The sequence below is a fragment of the Lycorma delicatula genome, chromosome 1 (genome assembly GCF_047948215.1).
Source record: "Lycorma delicatula isolate Av1 chromosome 1, ASM4794821v1, whole genome shotgun sequence".
In the NCBI taxonomy this organism is placed as follows: Eukaryota; Metazoa; Arthropoda; class Insecta; order Hemiptera; family Fulgoridae; genus Lycorma; species Lycorma delicatula.
The window spans coordinates 1,915,725-1,934,589 of record NC_134455.1 but is presented as its reverse complement, the minus strand read 5'-3'; the positions used below and the strand labels follow the sequence as shown (position 1 = coordinate 1,934,589).

The 18,865-nt window shown below is 32.7% G+C and overlaps 1 protein-coding gene across 4 annotated transcripts in view; it reads right to left on the bottom strand.

The window, feature by feature from the left end:
• LOC142319126 (zinc finger CCHC domain-containing protein 24-like) overlaps positions 1-18,865 on the bottom strand; it is an 89,987-nt gene that overhangs the window by 51,971 nt on the left and 19,151 nt on the right. For 3 of the 4 annotated variants that reach the window (XM_075356179.1, XM_075356110.1, XM_075356261.1), the window contains exon 2: positions 2,787-2,910. In XM_075356179.1, coding sequence (XP_075212294.1) covers positions 2,787-2,910 — 124 coding nt within the window. The remainder of the gene's footprint in view (positions 1-2,786; positions 2,911-18,865) is intronic. The other variant, XM_075356343.1, reaches the window with a different exon arrangement.

Sequence of the window (18,865 nt, the reverse complement as noted above, 5' to 3'; positions counted from 1 at the left end):
GTAAAAGTCCTTTTATTACTTGCATTACTAGATCATATCTAGTAATATTTTATCTTGTATTATATTTTTCTATCATCTTGTATTATTCATATCTTTGTGAGTTGCTGATTAACAACTTTCAGATTTCTGGTGTGTCATATAAATAAAAGTTAATAATTAAACTATTCCGCTTAGTGAACTGTACACTGGTTACAATTGTTAATTTCGACCTTACAGTGTAAAATATTCAGTTTCTATTATTGGATTATTTAGTAAATAATAAAAAATGAAAAAGAAACATCATACAGGAAAGATATAAAGAAGAAGAAAATGTTCGGTATAAAGAGAAAGAAAATATAAAACCAAAAAAAGAAAAAGATTTAGAAATGATAAATATAAAGAGGAAGAAAACTTTAAGACCAAGGAAAGAATAAAAAGATTAAGAGAGGATGATTAATATTAAATGATTGACAACAAAAAACAAATAAAGAAATGATGATCAACTCCAACTTAGGAAGAATATTGTCTGACAATATCAGAGGAGTAATGAACTAAAAGAAAATAATTTTTTGCAATTTATTAAAGATTATGCACATATGCCTCAGTGTATATGTTGTTCTTGTGAGGGTCTATTTTTCAATCACTCTGCAGTTAACTTTAATGTATGATAGAATTAAACAAAGATTCCAGAATAATTAAATAAAATTAAACCGAAATTAAACTAGAAAATCCAAAAATTATACGATTCTAAATTATAATTTTCAATTAATATTAAATAATCAGATGTTTCACCAAATCTATTACATATATACATATGTAATAATGCCTATTAAATTACATACACATATTTTTAAAAGTACATTAAATTTTATTTCATTAACAACTTCTAATTTTTTTTTTCATATATTTTTTTAAATTGTTATTATTGAATAATTAATCACAGATTATTAATTATTAATAAATCAATATATTTAAATTAAAAAAAGTTAAAAAAAATAAATTAAAAAAAAGAAAGAAAATGAAGTCTGATTTGAACCAATGTGCCTTATAGATCCAAATATTTCATTAATTAAAATTTTATTTGGTTATAACTCTGGAACCAATGAAAATAAGTACCACATACGATATATCATTGAAAAGCTTTCAATGAGGGCTTATTACTGTAGTTAAGAAAAAATCCGAAGTTCAATTTTTTTGGATTTTGGACTTTTTAGGACACTTTTGGTTCTATCGATTGCAATCAAAAGGGGAGGTGCACAACTAGATATTACAACATTCCTAAATCCAAAATTTCAACATCCTTTGGCTAATCGTTTTTGAGTTATGCGAGATACATACATCCACACATATGTACTTACAGACGTCACGCCAAAACTAGTCAAAATGAATTCAGGGATTGTCAAAATGGATATTTCTGCCAAATCTGAAAACCAAAATTTTTTGCGATCACAATACTTCCTTTACTTTATACAAGGAAGTAAAAAGAAAAAACTACACCTGAATGTCTACCTTTCAAAGAATTCTAAAGTAATTCTTAAAAATACAGATGCAAATAATAATTGGTGTTCATAATATGAGATGTAGTTTGTAAATTTTAAGGCACACTAACATTTGTGATTGCAAACACTTGTAATTCAATTTATTTTTAATTCTTATTGTACAAATTATCTGCCTGAATATATTATTTTGTTAGTAATATCAATGCAGGCGTAGCCTACTGGAGTATCTTGCGTTCTACAGCACATATCTTAAATATGGTTTGAAAATTAGATTAAATTTTTTAATACACTTTTCTTTTATTTTGTTTCCTGTTTGTGTAAAATATTTAGATAAAACAGTCTATTATAGTCTTAATATAGCTGAATATTTTGTAATGTGATTTTAATTTTTTATTGTAATGTAATTTTTCTTCTTCGTTAATATATATTGCAGAATAAATAAACATCATTATTATTATTACATCTGTTTGAGGTTAGTTTTTTTTTTTAATTTGATTCATATAATTCACATAGCTGATTCAGTTGGGAAATCAATTTCATCTTCTTTCACCAGTGGTTTAGGTGAACAGTGTATTTATGGCACATATATCTTCTATTATGTTGGAGGTTTTATGGATCGACTGAGATCATAAGTAAGTAATGTATTATTTGTTACTATTGGTTTAGATATTTAAGAATATACATGAATTTTTTCAATCGCAATCGTTATACATGAACTAATCATCTTCACAAGAATTTTGGCTTAAATATTTTAGCATAATTATGGGATTTCCATTTTTTAAATAATAATATAATATTTTAAACAGTAATACAAAATTATGTACTACTAGTGATCCTACAAATATTGCTCATTAGGTCATCCAATCCAGGATACTATTTGATTATCTTCCAGTTGACTGGCCTGTCTGCAAACAACATTTCACTGCATGTTTAATTACTTTTTTGATATTATGAATTCATAAAATGGTCACAGTTGTTTGATATAACTTATTTTTGTATTACATCTCAATTTACTTGATTTACCAGTGTTACATACAGTAACACTATTTTTTCTTTTAAAATAGTGTTTTTATGTTTCGCAGACTTAACAGAAAACAGATTTCAACTTCATTCTTCCAATTCAAATGGCCTTAATTATTATTACTTCCTTCTAAACAAAATATTATAATCTCTTAACAATAATTATATCTAACAATCAGACTTTTAACTTTGTATCAAAGGGAGTTAATGATCACATACACACCATACATTAATACCAATGCAACTTCAAACAATTTATTGGGAAATCAATTGTTTAGACTGTCATACCAATAGCATTATTTTGTAGTCTTACACCGTTGGTATTCCATTTTGAATAAGATGTATTGGTGGGAGTTCTGAAAGATTGACTTGCAGGATAAGGACTCCATATTGTTGGCATGACCTTTGACTGCTGAAACAAAATAAAAATTTAACCTAATAATTTGCACCTCATTAAATTAATATTATATTTATCTTTTTAGAGTAAAAAGGTAAATTTTCAAAAATAGATACACATAATCGTACTAACTAAACAGGAAACATAGAATTGTTTTAAGACAGCAAATAATAAATCAGTTTTAATGTTATCTGTAGCCAGTCAAGTTTCGTTCAGGAAAATAAATTCAAATGACAAGCTTTTCTATAAGAAAACTCTTGTTTATTTAAGATCTCTTTATCTTTCTACCTTCAGAAAAGAAATTAAAGAATATGTAGAAGAAGAAGAGGATGATATTTAGGACTACTTTCATCCCCAAAGATCTCATGACCTCTAGTCTATCTCAATTAACAAGATGTTGTGATATCGAAGCTGTTTTATTCTAAAAAAAAATTAAAAACTCTAAAAACTTGTAGGTTTTGACCCTTTTTGTCTCTTAAATGACTGTAGCTTCCTTCTTTATATAGTTCTTCTATCAAATAACAACTATATCCTGGCAATCATAACTTTGTTAATTGTGAGTCTAAATAACCCTATAATTAAACAATAGGCCATCCTTTCAAATAATAAAATTCAAAATATTGTAAGATTTTTTTTAAAATGCATTTTTTCTTCTGAAAAAAAACATGTGTCCAAAAGATCAAGGTCCTTCTCTTCAATAGTGGACTCTAATCCCCCAGCATCCTCAATTGACAAAATTTGAAATAGTGTGATATTCCAACAGGTTTTTTTGAACACAAATGGTGTTCAAGAGTTTCAGGTTTACTTGCTTCATGTACATTTACAACCCTCACCTTTTGGTTTAATAAAAATGGAGTACTGCGATATCTAAACTTCCTTTTTCAAAATGTGTCTGTTCTTCAAAAATTAAGGAATCTATAAATACAGCAGAAGAAATTCAGGGCTTCTTGTTCTGTAAAAGTTCCCATCATGTTTCTATCACCCTTGGTTAAAATAAAGTCTAAGTTGATACTCAAAATGCTCTTTTCAACAGTGCATTATTATTATCTCAATAAAAATAAAAAATACATTTTTTTTTTTAAGTGGGCGAAAAACGCTTTCGCGTTATCATCGCCCGCAATAAAATATAAGAAAAAAACATAAAAATAACTAAAACTACACTAAGAACTAAAAAACTAAACAAAAACTTATAACTAACATCATCTTATATTAAAACAAGAGATAAATATTAAAAAGCACGACTGGCAAAAAAAAACATCGCTGACAAACATTGCTCTGTAATATAAGATAATACTAATAATACGATAATTAAAGAGCGTGCGAGTGAAAACTTTGTATACAGTATTTGTATATAGTATAATTTTTTTTCAAACTTATTAAATTTATTAAAACATATAAATAAGATGCTGCCACGAGAATAAATTAATAAAATTTACTACCGAATTCAATATTCATTCTTTCATTCAATATCGTAACAAATCTTAAAACACAACTATTTTCGATAAAAATAAATCGATACTGAAAATACTATCGATTTAGAATCGTATGTATGATTTCTTGTGGCCTTTTAGTTATAAGTAAATAAACATATATACATATTTGTATAGCCTATGACACTCCCGTTAACGAAAGGATTCCAACGCTGGGTCAAACATCTAAATCAGTTCAGCCGTTGAACGTTTAAAGTGGAACAAACATACATACATATACACTAAATACATTACACTCCTTTTTGGGCAGTCGTGTGAAAACAAATAAACTAAAATTAGATTAAAATCAAATTATAAAAAAAAAAACGGAAACTTTTAACTAATAACACAAGTAAAATATCACAAACAAATTACTTATAACCATTATCACAGTCGGAGTAATAATATTAAGATAATATTTAAAGAAAACTTAAAAACAAAACGAATATAAAATTTTAATTCACAAAAATAAAATTTAACAAAATCCGAAAGGATTGTAAAGGGCACCTTCTCGGATAACAGCAATATTAACAAATTAATATAAAATCTAATAATTCAAAACGAAACAAAAACAACACAGCAAAAACTATATTAAATTCTATTTAATACGAAAGGTCCCTTGGCAATACAGTATCTTTGATATGTCGGAGTTTATTATCTACAGTAATAGTCCAGTCACCTTGTCAGTACCACTTTGCACGAATAGTGTGTTTTACAAAGTTATTAAAGACGGGTGTAGTATCACGAGTGGTGAAGGACGATTGACTAAATGCGTCTTTAGCAGCGGAATCTGTGCGTTGTTACCCGGAATTCCCACGTGGCTAGAAATCCTACACAAATTCATTTATGTGTTGCAGTGGTTCAATTCAGCGACTGCATATTACAGATTTTGGTGACGATAGGATGCCTAGAACAAATCTTTTAAAGCTCTGAGTACACTACACGAGTCAGTACAAATAAAAATATGACGATATTTTGAGTTAATGATATTCAAAGCCGTACTGATAGCGTACAGTTGTAATATTAGGTAGACCAAACATATAGGTTCAGTCATTAATAACAAATGCACATCATTCTGTTTTCATTCATCTGAATATACTACTGCGTCTGGATTTTTCTTGGAGAGAAAGTGGTAAAACATTTGCTGAAAGGCGATAAGTGTTGTTGATTTTTTATTGTATATGGTAAGTTCAAAAATAAAATTTATTGCGTTGATTCTCCACGGAGGATATTAACAAATTTAGAAGGTGCAGTAAACGTCGGGTACAAACACATACAGGTACAGTATAATGTGGATGGTTCTCATACGTTTGTAAATTAGGATTCGCAAGGATTGTGTTAAAAGCCGGGTGATTCGGTTCTCCTTTAAGACGGGCAAAGTAAAACGCTAGAAGTTGGTCCCGTCTATCCCAAAGTAAAGGTTCACCGCACTCAACAAGTATGCTAATGACAGGGCTTGATCTAAAGGCACCTGTAATAAAACGAATAATGCTTGATGTATAGCATCAAGATTTTAAGCGCGGTATAACGCGCTGAAGAGTAAGCGACAAAACGATAATCTAAACTGGAACGAACTAAGGGATAATAAAAACGCAACATACATGACCGATCGGCTCCCCAATTGAGGTTGCTAAGGGCTGGTAGCATATCTAAAAGTTTGAAACATTTCGTTTTTAATTGTTTGATGTGTTTGACCCACGTAAGACGGGTATCAAAAAACAAACCTAAAAATTTAACGTTAGGAGGTTAGGAAAGATAGTAATTGGCTCTCCATTGAGAATGTCTTGTGGCAGGGGAGAAAAGATTACGCATTTTGTTTTCTCAGGCGAAAAAGTGAAGCCTAGACCAAGCTTCAAGGTGAGATATAGTATTCTGTAATAGTCTCTCAGTTGTCACGTTGTACAGGACATACATAGCAAACTCATCAACAAATAAAGAACACGAAACAGGTGGCAGCAGACGTTTAATAATACAGTTGATGGCTATAGCAAGCAAGGTGACACTTAATGCACTTCCTTGAGGCACTCCATTCTCCAAAGTGACGCTACCCGATAACTAATCTCCAACACGAACACGGTAAGTTCGTTCATTTAAGAAACCCCTAACAAAAACAAACATATTGCCCTTGACTTCCCATTCATTAAGAGTATTTAGAATACCACGTCGCCAGGCTGTGTCGTACGCCTACCTGATATCAAAGAAGATAATGACGAGGCCGTGGCAGAGTAGGAAAGCGTTTTGAATAGCTGCTTCCAATGACACTAAATGGTCAATGGAAGACAGTCCTTGGTGGAAACCACACTGTTCTGGAGATAAAAGGCCATGTCTCTCTAAGTAAACCTGCGGTTCACCATTCCCTCCACACTTTGCATAAAACGCTTGTCAAGGAGATAGGGCGGTAACTTGAGGATCATACTTACTCTTTACCAGGTTTAAGTACTGGTACGACAATCGCTTCTGACCAGTTGGGTGGGAAGACTTGTGCGGAGAATAAAGAGTTATAATACGCAATAGATGTTATAGCTCCGAATTGGAAAGGTGTGAGAGCATACTGAGATGAATGTTGTCATGTCCAATGGAAGTGTTACGTGAGTTTCCATTTGTATCTTGTAGCTATGAAATTGGTAAGTGTATCTTAAAGTGAGAGACACCGAACGGAAACAATCTGCCAACTTAGTTCTCACTGTAGAAGATGATGAAAAGATCTTTCCTTCATGAATCGGCAAATAAAAAGTGATCCAAGATGACAATTACTATGGAGGGACAGCGCATCGCATCTAGGCCGGCTATAAAATACTTAATTGTCTTAATTGATGCCAGGCTGCGATATGGGACTCACTGCTTGAGGTGAGGAAGAAGGCGGATAGGGTCATGGGGCTAGTGGCTGCCCTACTGCCCAACTGTCCAACTATAATGGAACAAAGCAACACCGAAGGAAACTTCTCATAAACATGGCTCCCTCCACACTACTGTATGGTGCAGAGGTGTGAGCAGGAGCCATGGTATTTGCTAAATACAGGGTATGCTGGCGGCACATCACAGATGATACTGTCTTAGGGTTATATCAGCATACCGGGCTGTCTCGAATGCGGCTGCTGAAGTCCTAGCAGGACTTCTTCCTATTGATTTGGTGGTGGAACAACGGAGAAGGATGTGGGAGATAAGGACTCCCCTTCCAGCAGAAAATTATTAATATAACAGTCGAGATGGACAATGTCTGGCAACTGAGATGGGATCGGTGAGAAAAGGGTCTGTGGACACATCATATGCTTGGTGATATCAAGCGCTGAAACAGCAGATTCCCTGGATTTCCTGGAGCATGGCTTCCTGGATTACTGCCTAACGCAGTTTCTGGCAAGCTATGTTAGTTCAGACCACCCTACCTGTTTCAGTTCGGCCTAGACCATACTGATGAATACTCAGTCTGCCATGAGGAGGAAACCGCTCACCATATCTTCTTCAGGTGTAACAGATATAATAGAGAGAAAAATTACCTTTTAGATGTACTGAAAAGGATGAATATGTTCACACCAAAAGATGTGCATGATATTTTACTGCACTCAAAGAGGAAGTGGCAGACCATTGCTGACTATGCCAAGACCATCATACAGGACTTGAAATCCTGGGAGGAAACCCACATTAGAGCTAGGTGCCAGAGGAGGACATGTGGGCCAACAGATTCTTGACTGAGCACCTAGGGGTTCCCCCGTACATGTGGGGGTTGCCTTGGAATGATGAAGCCACGGGCACTCCTTTCATGTGTCAAATGGCAGCCTAGGTGATAGGATGACAGGAGTATGGCTGACCCGTAGTATGAGTTATATCTGATGCACATGTGTTGTGTTCCTGGTGTGACATTGCATAGCATATCTTGCACTCTTTTTATATATGATGTAATGATAAGTACCAGTATTGTGTAACATAATACGTATTTTTGATTGTGCTCTACAAATATATTTCAATGCTTGTATAGTACGGTTGTTTCTATGTATGATGTATTTTATAGCCCATCGCTTATTGACTTGTACAATTGATCTTTCCTGTTCCTTTGTGTAATGCTTCTCAGCTGTACCAAGGGTGGATAGCCAGAGGTGGAGGTTCAGTCGGTAGTGCGCAGGAACACATACGCATTAACAGCTTGCAGAACCTGTTAGCAAGCCCAACACTGCTTAGGCACCCGTAAATGGGGTTCCTCCACCCCTTAAAAAAAAGGATTGCCAAGTGAAGAAGGATGGGGATTTCCTTATTGCATTAATTGTGTTCAGGTGGGAAAGCCTGACAATCACAACTGCAAGTATGAGGACTGTCCTGCATTCAAACATGCGTGGGATTTTTTAATCAGTCGTATTGATTTCTAGTGACAGACAGTCCCGTGTGCTAGGATGTGGGCCTTCTTTGATATGTTTTTTGTTTTAATATTTGGTGATAATGTTGGATTTGTTTATTGTTTTTTGGTTGCTTATATATTTTTGTTTTCACCCTATTTAACTTTTCCACTAGTGTTTGTGTTGTTATTTTTCATATTTTGTTGTACTTGTTTTCTTTAGTGATAATGTTTTTGTTATGTATGTATGTTCTGAGTTTATTATTTGTTGGTTAGTAGTTTATTGCTTACATGTTTCTGTTTTAGTTTTATTTGCTTTGGTTTGTTTCCCATTGGCTTCTTTATAGTGTTTGTGTTGTTGTTTTTATGTTTGGTTTAGTTTAGTTTTTATTTTTTGTTACTTTTTGGTTAGGATTTCTCTGAAAGTTTTTGTTATTCTTATGATATGTTGTACTTTGGTTTTGTGTTTGTGTTATGGTTATGGAGTTTGTGTTAGTTTAGTTTCTGGGTTATTTATGTTTTGTTTGTTTATGATTGGTGGGTTTTGTATTCCTTTTATTGTTTTTTATTTTTTATTTTATGCTTTTGTTTCTTTGTTTTATAGTTAATGGTGTTATGTTTATGGTTAGCTGTTTGGTTTAATATTTTTAGATTTTCTTACTCTAGTGTTTTGTGTTTTGATGTTGTAGAAGTTTCAAAGTTGGTATTTGTGTGTCAGACTCAATCTCCCTTTGGGTAGGATTGACGATCAGCTCAATCAGTTTGGTCTCGTTTGAGACTTTATGTATGTGTTGTAGGTCCATTTTAGGTGTTGAACACCAAACCCACCGGGTTGGTCTAGTGGTTAACGCGTCTTCCCAAATCAGCTGATTTGGAAGTCAAGAGTTACAGCGTTCAAGTCCTAGTAAAGCCAGCTATCTTTACACGGGCTTGAATACTAGATCGTGGATACCGGTGTTCTTTGGTGGGTTGGGTTTCAATTAACCACACATCTCAGGTATGGTCGAACTGAGAATGTACAAGACTACACTTCATTCACACTCATACATATCATCCTCATTCATCCTCTGAAGTATTATCTAAACGGTAGTTACCCGAGGCTAAACAGGTAATGAAAGAAAAGGTGTTGAACACCAATGGAAATGTCATTCATCACATTCGTAATGGTGACATCATGACTGAGGCCAAACTAAGAGATGTTTTGAGGCTTGTTAAAAATGAACTTCAGTAAAGCTCCTAAGGGCTAGGTATGGAGGGGGACTCAACACGAGACAGATGCCTTTCCTACGGAGTCAAGCCCCACAGTAAACTAAATTTCAGCAAGGGAGTGGGTTTTTTGTCATGACGTACCCGGTATTGAATTAGCAGTAATATCAGAAGAGCAACTTCACAGGACTCATCATCATGTTCTTCCCAAAGCACTATAGTTGATAGACTAAGGCAGAACACAGATCTCTGCTTATTGAACGATGGATCTTATAGTTTGTCATCTTTATCAGGTGCATCACGAGTATTGAAATATCCTTGTGTTCACCATGCTACGTCTTACCTGAAGCTTTTTGAAAAACTTCTTTGAAAGTGATCACAGACTGGTAGTGTTGGTAATAGTAAATTTGCCTCAGAGTCACCCACGAAGATGAGTAGTTTGGAGAGCGGATTGGATCGAATGCAAGGATTGCTTTGGTCAATACAAGAAGAGTGGTAGCACGATCCACCAACTTGCCAAGTTTACACACCTGATACTCGATAGTGCAAATGAATTTATCCCTTTAACATCTGGAAAGCCAAGGCGGTCTGCCGTTCCTTGGTGGGTATAAGAATGTAGGAGTGCACTAAGGGATCGTCGCAGGGCTTGGAAGTAATTTCATTTGAAGGCCTGGAACAAAAATGCTCTTCGCCTTCTGCAATAAGAAAGCTCTGTAGGCCATGGTTTAGTAGTGTTTTGGTGTGCTAAACGAAAATTTTGGCGAAATTATGTCGAATTTATTTCTCTGACAACACTACGTCTGTTGAATGGAGAAAAATCTATTGTATCGAGCCATATGTGGATCAGAACAGTCACCGCACCCGATTGGATTGGAAAACAACGGCATCCTCGTCACTGCGCTATTTGATTTGGCAAACACGTTTGAAAACTCGTTTAGGTTAGGTTCACTCACATTATCTTACTGTTCTGAGTTTATGAGGTATAAGTTGCAGTTAGTACAGCCCGGTGAATTGGTATTGGAGACTCGCGAAATGAATTAAACATCCCATTTTCTTTTGATTAGTTAAGATATGTCTTGAATAAATACCGTGACATTTCCCCGGGAATGATAATACAAGGCTCAAATTATGTTTTAGTTATATTTTTATATTTTTTGTTGTATGTTAATATATACTAATACTTTGCAAATATCGCATCAGATGATTAACTGGGAGATATTGAGTGAATTAAATACCGTAACTAGAAAAAGTAATCCGGGAAAAAGAAAGATGAAAATAAAAAAATAAACTATTTTAAATACGTTAAATAGTATTTCAGAAGAAATACAACTATATTGCATTTCTGCTGCGTTGTATCGCAGCAGTCAAAATATAAGGAATCTCTAAGAAGACTATTTATTACATAAAAAGGAAGCAACGAAAGGTAAAATCATATTTTCTTCAAAAAAAGAAACCAAACAGAGCCAGATCCGATACTGGTGAATCGACATTTTTCATAACACCAATGAAAAGTCAATCTCACAGATTTTTCAGTGATATCATTCTAGTGAAGAATGAAGAATAGCCGGAAAAAACTCGTTTAAAAAAGTAGATTTTTTTTTAAGTTAAAGGAATAAAAATTTTCTCATTGAGAGAGACGACATGATAAGGTAATCTTAAAATGTAACACTTTAAGTGCCACGTGAGTCCAACATGGATTCACAGAGTTACAGATCTAATGGCCGCGAGAGTCAAATGTGTCACCACATGTTAGGTTTAGTTATATGGCCGTGTAACTTCGCTCTGGATTCACAGTTCCTCTTAAAACACAGCAAGTGAAAGAGCATGGCCAGTATGTCATGAAACTGTTATTGGCATGGTGACAGTGAGTCTACACTGGTGTCACATGACTATTACTTTATGATAGATGTAATGAAATAACGCAGAATATCAGTATTACAATATGATGTTATTTTTATTGACAAAAACTATACAAAAGCAATTGCAAAGAATCTGCTAGAAAATGGGCTCGAAAATAAAATATAGATAATAAAATTTCAACTTGGAAAAAAATAATAACTTTTCAGACAAAATATTTATGTACACCAAAAAAATAATCCAAGCAAAAGTGTTTTTCCACACCACACATTTATATTTGGTTTGAGTAGTTTTTCGTATGGCAATCTTCCTGCCTTCGGCCTTTGACTTTTTTTCATAACATTTATGACATCGCCTTCTTCCTTGTCTGCCAACATCGACAAGGCGGTGAGGTTGGTCTACTGATGTCGGAGGAAAAGGAACGGCACTAACGTTGATTCCTGTCAATTCTTTGACTAATTCTTCTTTGAATGCGATGATTTGCATGTTTCCATTTGTAAGCTGATTGTATAAGTATAGCGCATTTACTACATCGGTTCCAAGAAGCAAGTTTTCTGTACCACTCCACTCCACGTCTCAGAGACGAGCAATAACTCTTGATTTGGTCCAAACTATCGATGAATGCCTTTCCTTTGTTGTATTCTATGACACAGTTTGGTTTCTGAACAGGATTGTTTCGTCTCTGAACTTCTATCATATCATCAGTGTGTTTTGTTGTCAACATTAGGATATCTTTTTTGTCATGCCATTTTAACACAACTACACCTGTACTGCTTTCAATAGTAAAAGTTTCCCTTTTTTGAAGTTTTTTTTAATTATACTTGGGGATTATTCTTTCTGTTTCATTTCAAAGTACCAACCAGGTGAGTGTTTTGTTTTAGTAGCTCATGGGCTAGTGCTATTGAGGTGTACCAGTTATCAGTGCAGAGCGTACGCCCCTTATCCAGTAGATCGGTCATGAGGGCCATAGTTACTTTAGTAGCAACAGAGCTTTGACCTTTACCATCTTCGCAAATGATGTACTTTGAATCGGCGAAAGAGGATGATTATTATTATCAATGTTGTCAGTAATACTAGGAGTAGGCCTACCTATTTTTTGAATGAATATTCTGTTTTTAGATGGTGGTTCATCTTCCTCTTCTTCAGACTCAGAAGTTGAAGGCTGATCTTCGTCCGATAGGTAAACGTTGCCGAAAATTTCGTCATATTTTTCTTCATCAGACAACAAATCCTGCCACAGTTTTTGTAATTCTTTTTCCATCGATTCATAACTTCTGTCGATTTTTCAATAAATAAAGCACGTAAACCGAAATACAGAATAATAAAGATTGAATACAGAACCGAATATAAAAGTTGTAAATGCAGAATAACACAGACTTGAACACAGAACTACTTGTAACTCAAACACTACTAACTCAATCGGTGAATATAAACTAAAACAGTAAATATATTCGACAACGTACTGTGGTGACACATTGGTATCACGTGACCAATCATAATGCTTTAACTGTTACTGGCCGCGTGAAGCCAATGCGTCACCACACAAAAAACAATCGCTAAAAACGTATTTTTTTACTGAAATGAGTGACAGTTATTACTAATTCATTTTTTTTTGTGACACTGAATGAAATTATATGAGAAAAAATATTGGCTATTAAAATCGTTTTACTTCCTGTATAGGCCGCACTCAAAGTGTTTTAAAATCAATTTGGAAGCTAAGAAAGCTAAAACAAAATAATAGACTACGCACAGAAAAACTGAAAGCTAGCAGTGGAATTTCAGTAAAAAATATACGGAAGAAAATAACATCACAATTGAGACACAAGCCGTTTACAGGTGTTCTTTTAAGCGGCTTATATCTAGCTTTCGAGGAATCGGAAGCAGTATTTAAAGGGACTTTCACAAGTCACTCGTAAAGAGCTGAAGCTCATTTTGAGGGATTCAGCTTAACATAATGTTCATTTTGATCACAACGTTATCAAGAATGGCTTTATAGAAAATGCTTAACTTACACACATTTCCTTTCAAAGAAGTAAAAAAAATGGTTAATGACCGAAAACCCGTTTAGTTCAAAAACGGTAAAACTGGCCGACGATAATGAATTACTTTTTATACAATTTTACAAAGTAAGTGTTTCAACTAACAATGTGCAATGATAAACAACATAACAAACAAAAGACACAAAAGTTATTAGGAAGTTCATAAAACATGTTTTTAGAACTTAGTTTTGAAAAATAGTCCAAAACTATACTTTTCTTCAGTTTGTGAAAGAAATAAAAAAATCTTTTGATCGACAGAAAAGTGACTGATAGTAAAATAAGATCAAATAGGTTTTTTATTACCATAAATTTGAGTTTTTACATTTGAAATTAATGGAAAATTTGTACTCGATTAGTAAACGACATGGTGGCTGTAATGTGTACGAACCGGAAGTAACGACACGAGTTTATTATTTAGTCACTTATCATACTCATAGCCATCAATTTTATACTTCACAGTTAATGTTCGTTTTTTATAGATTTTAAATTGTATTTGCAGCAGTTACGGTTAGATTATTCCTAAAAAAAAAAATTGTGGTCAATAAGCTGAAAGATAAATAACATCCGTATTAAAAAATAAATTAAGTAATTTTATGTAAAATATTAAAATTATATATTGTACACATTTTAATCTTCATCACAAAACCACAAATATGTTTTATATTAATACCACTCGTTCCTAGCTTTATTTTTTTTTCTTAAATTTTGATAAAAAAATTCTTAAAATAATGCTTCTATCCCATCTACCTCGTCAAAACAAATGTAAAAAAATATCAGAAATCGTAATAAAAGAAATAAAACGTTAAAACAGAAATCAGTATTTAATTCGTACCGGTATTAAATTAAAAGCTAATTTATAACTTAAATCAAGTTGCTATTATTTAAAATATATAAATAAATTCGCATAAATTTGTTTTTATTTAAAATCTTTGTCGCAGTATAAGCAAGGAAGAGCATTTACATTTAAAAAATAAAGCGAAAAGCCAACTTAATTTTGAGATTTGGCGTGATGTCAGCTTCAAAGTTGATAAGCTTTCATACAATAATGCTAGGGGTATCGGGAAAGTTCCCAATATAGAACAACAGTGCAGGAGTGTGTACATACTACACGTAGACTGGGACGGCAGATCCCAGGGACCTGTTGCTTCACCATCCGCTCTTCACACACACACACACACACGCGCGCGCGCGCGCGCGAACACGCACACATACACACTATCTCGCGCACATCAACAATAGCACGAGGCTTGTTTATCCCAGGCCAAATCCACTCCGCTACAGCACATTGAAATTAATTATCTTATACAGAGAAGTACGCTATTACAACTAATGGAAAAGAATTATAGATATTTGGCTCGTATTTAATTGTTCTTACTAACATCTTTTAAATAGTAATTTTGAGTTCACTGCAGACTGTCACATAATACAGTTATTGTGTTAAAAACGAATATGAAATTACAGGGGCTATCCCGGCTAAGAGATGATCCATATTTTACGTCCCCACAAGTTGTACGAATAGTATAACATTTACTTTAATGTAAAACATGGTAATATCTATTTTTTTTAAATATTTTCATTTGTATTCATGAATCATCGATTAAACACTTGTAGGAAAGTTTAAACTAAGGTCTCGCTCACAGCTACAAAACTTTCAATATTTTTGGTATAACAACGCGTAAAAATTTAGCTATCAGTATTAAGCGCGTTTGTAAAAATCATATCATTAATATCATAATTTAATATTTAAAGTTAACAAAAAAGCTTTTTTTCTTTTTTTTTGTAAATTAATTCATTCACGAAAGAACCCACACAGATTATTTGTACTTGATTGGTATCTGTGTGAAAGATTCATCACACTTGCATTTTTTTTAGAACGGTAACTTTCCTTCCGGTGACGATAACTTTCTAACGGCTGAAATATTACAACGTAATTTTTCAGATTTGTTTATAAACCTCAAAACTAAATAAGTTCTATTAAAATTTTTAACATTTTGGCCAACAAATTAGAAAATGGCTGTTCCCTTCTGAAACTTTGTAAATTTTTACAAAAATATTTCACATGAAAGCGTTTTAAATCCTAAAAATTATTCTAATCGGTCTGTTTGCGAATTGTGTCTGTTTCTCAAAAACGTTTTCGGTAAACAAAAACTAAGTTAAAATTAGTGCCAAGTCATCAGTAATTTTTTAGTCTTTTCATTTTGTTTTTTTTAGACTTTGCATTTAATTATTTGACTGGCAGCTATTTATATGAGTGAATTAATTTCCGTTTCATGATTCCACTTACAAATTATTCTGCTACCCGATCGACTTTACGTAAATATTATTTGAAACAGGTTTTTTTAATTTTTCTGCATCCAAAATTTTTACAACAATCAACTAGTGAGTGACTTTTTCTCGCTATACAAAGTCATAGATATGACTTCTTTCTCTCTTCTAAATGGTTGACACGACAATGAAGTTATCCTAAGCCTGATAGCTTTTTTCTTTACCCTCGTTTCAGAGGAAAACTGATGGATGAATTGGAAAAACTACAAAGACAAAATTAGAACGAGGAACAAATGGATTCTTTTGATAAAACCTTATAATCTCGGCTTTTGATTACAGATCGGTAGAAGTAACCGTGTCCTCAAAAATGAAATTCTCTACATTACATAAGCAGTACCTACACAAAACTATAGTTCAGAAGCTATTAATTTTAAAAGCTCTACAATCTATAAGGGAATTTAGTAATGAAAGTGCTAGTGTTATGTTGTTGATGCTAGCAAAAAAATTAGTAAAAAAACATTAAAAATATATACGCTTGCGCTCGCGCACACACAAATGTAATTTTGGATATTTGCAGAAATTGAGAAATTATACTTCAAATTTAAATATTGTCGCGTGTTTGCGACTCGATCAGGATATTGAGAGATTGACAATTGAAAAGGTTTCTAATCGTATAATTACAATTTATTAGTTAAAGAACATAAGTAAAACAAGACAAATCAACAATAATGACCATAGTAATAATAATAATAATAAGCGATAATAATAAACAACTCACAATAATAATTAGAATAATGACAATAATAAATAAACAAATAATGATCGTAGGAATCTCAACCACAACAACAACAACAACAATATAATACTAATAAATGTCAATAACAATAATAATATTAAACATTGATTACATACAAAACAGAATTTAAAGTAATCGTCAGGATTTATTTACAAGTAGATAAATAATGAAAAGCAGAATTCAATCTCGTCCACAAAAGACATTAACATACCACGAATCTTGTATTAACAATAATAGTACAATAGTTAAGACAAGTATAAAGTTCTTTTACTGCAAATACATTTGGTGTCCCAAATAAACTTACTCTAACAGTTTATGAATGAAATTTAATATACTACTCTTTCACTTCTAGTCTTACAGTAACTCACCAAACCGTTTCTTGTTTTCATGTACTGGAATTACTTGTACGTAATTGCGTCGAACCTGAAATACAAATTCCTCCTCGCAGAATACTCTCGCTGACTGACATCTCGCAGACTTACATCATAACGTCTTGCTTAGACTGATTTCGCTGAACTTACATCTCATTGATTCTCATCTCGCAGACTTACATCATAACGTCTCACTTAGACTGATTTCGCAGAACTTATTTCAACTGGTCTTCCCCGGAGTACTTATACTCCTACCGTATTTACCTGCAGGACCACACCACAGTTGAGAGTGAGAACGATCGACCAAGCCCTTTCATTCCCATGCGTTCCTACCCTGGTCCGGGGTAACTCTTTTCACACAACATTTGTTTAGGTGTATCAATGGCCGGTATTACATAAAACTGTTTCTTAAACGGACCTGTTACCTTTACTAAAAGGGTTTCTTTTAGCTCCTTTATGGATTCCTCCCGTTATTATATTTTCTACTACTTTCTTCTTAATTGGCAGGAACCCGTTACTCGGGTCCGTTTTACCGTTCTTGTTAGATTATATATTTCAACTTCTTAAGTATTACCAGAAATTAAAACACTCATTCACCAAGAAGACCTATTTTTAAGATTAATTTCCGTCTGTGAAATGAATAACATAGTATAGCAACTTATTACTTGCGGATACGAAGACGATGTGGACATAATTTTGATTGTTATTAACCTAAAAAAAAATTAAAATTATGTAAGTTATTCGATTCGAATTACAATACTTTAATAAACTGAAAATATTACTTTTTTAACACAGATGATATTCAGATAAAAATTATTTCGGGAATAATTTAAAAAAAATCTTTCTGTGGCTCTTTGGTTTTGAAATAGCTGCAGCTCAATGGCTTTGAAACCGTAAACCAATATTAAATGGTAAAAGGTAGACGGAATTATCTATCTCTAAAAATTATAACCTATAAACCTATAGATAATTAACTGGTTTTGATTTTAATTTAATAGAAATTAATATAATGAATTTATATATATATATAAACAGCGGTTACATACAAAACAGAATTTAATGTAATCGTCAGGATTTATTTACAAGTAAATAAATAATGAAAAGCAGAATTCGATCTCATCCACAAAAGACATTAGCATGACCACGAATCTTGTATTAACAATAATAGTACAAAAAATATATATATGTATGAATATATTTTATTGTTAATACATATACAATAAGTTTGATATAATGATAAAAATTAATCAATTCAGATTTTTACTTTGGATCAGTAGTAGGTGTGAAAATGTGCGAATGTATTATGCAGTTTAGTTCTGATAATAAAGGCCATTATGGCTGCATCAATTTTCTTAATGATTTATTCTTGTAAATTTTATTTGATTGTAATTTAAGAAATTATTGCAGTATTCATTTAATTTCAAATAAAATAATTTGCTTAATATTTTTATAAAAATATTTTCAACCTTATTTATTCAATTGTATTATTGAAAAATAGTTAAATGTAAAATAAATGTACTTTGTCAGAGACGATTTATAAGATCAAACTTCATTTGTAAGAGGTTTAGCCTCAAAAAAAAAAATTATTCATAATAAATGAATTCTATAAATTAATCTGTTTACTACAGGTAGCAATAGTCAAT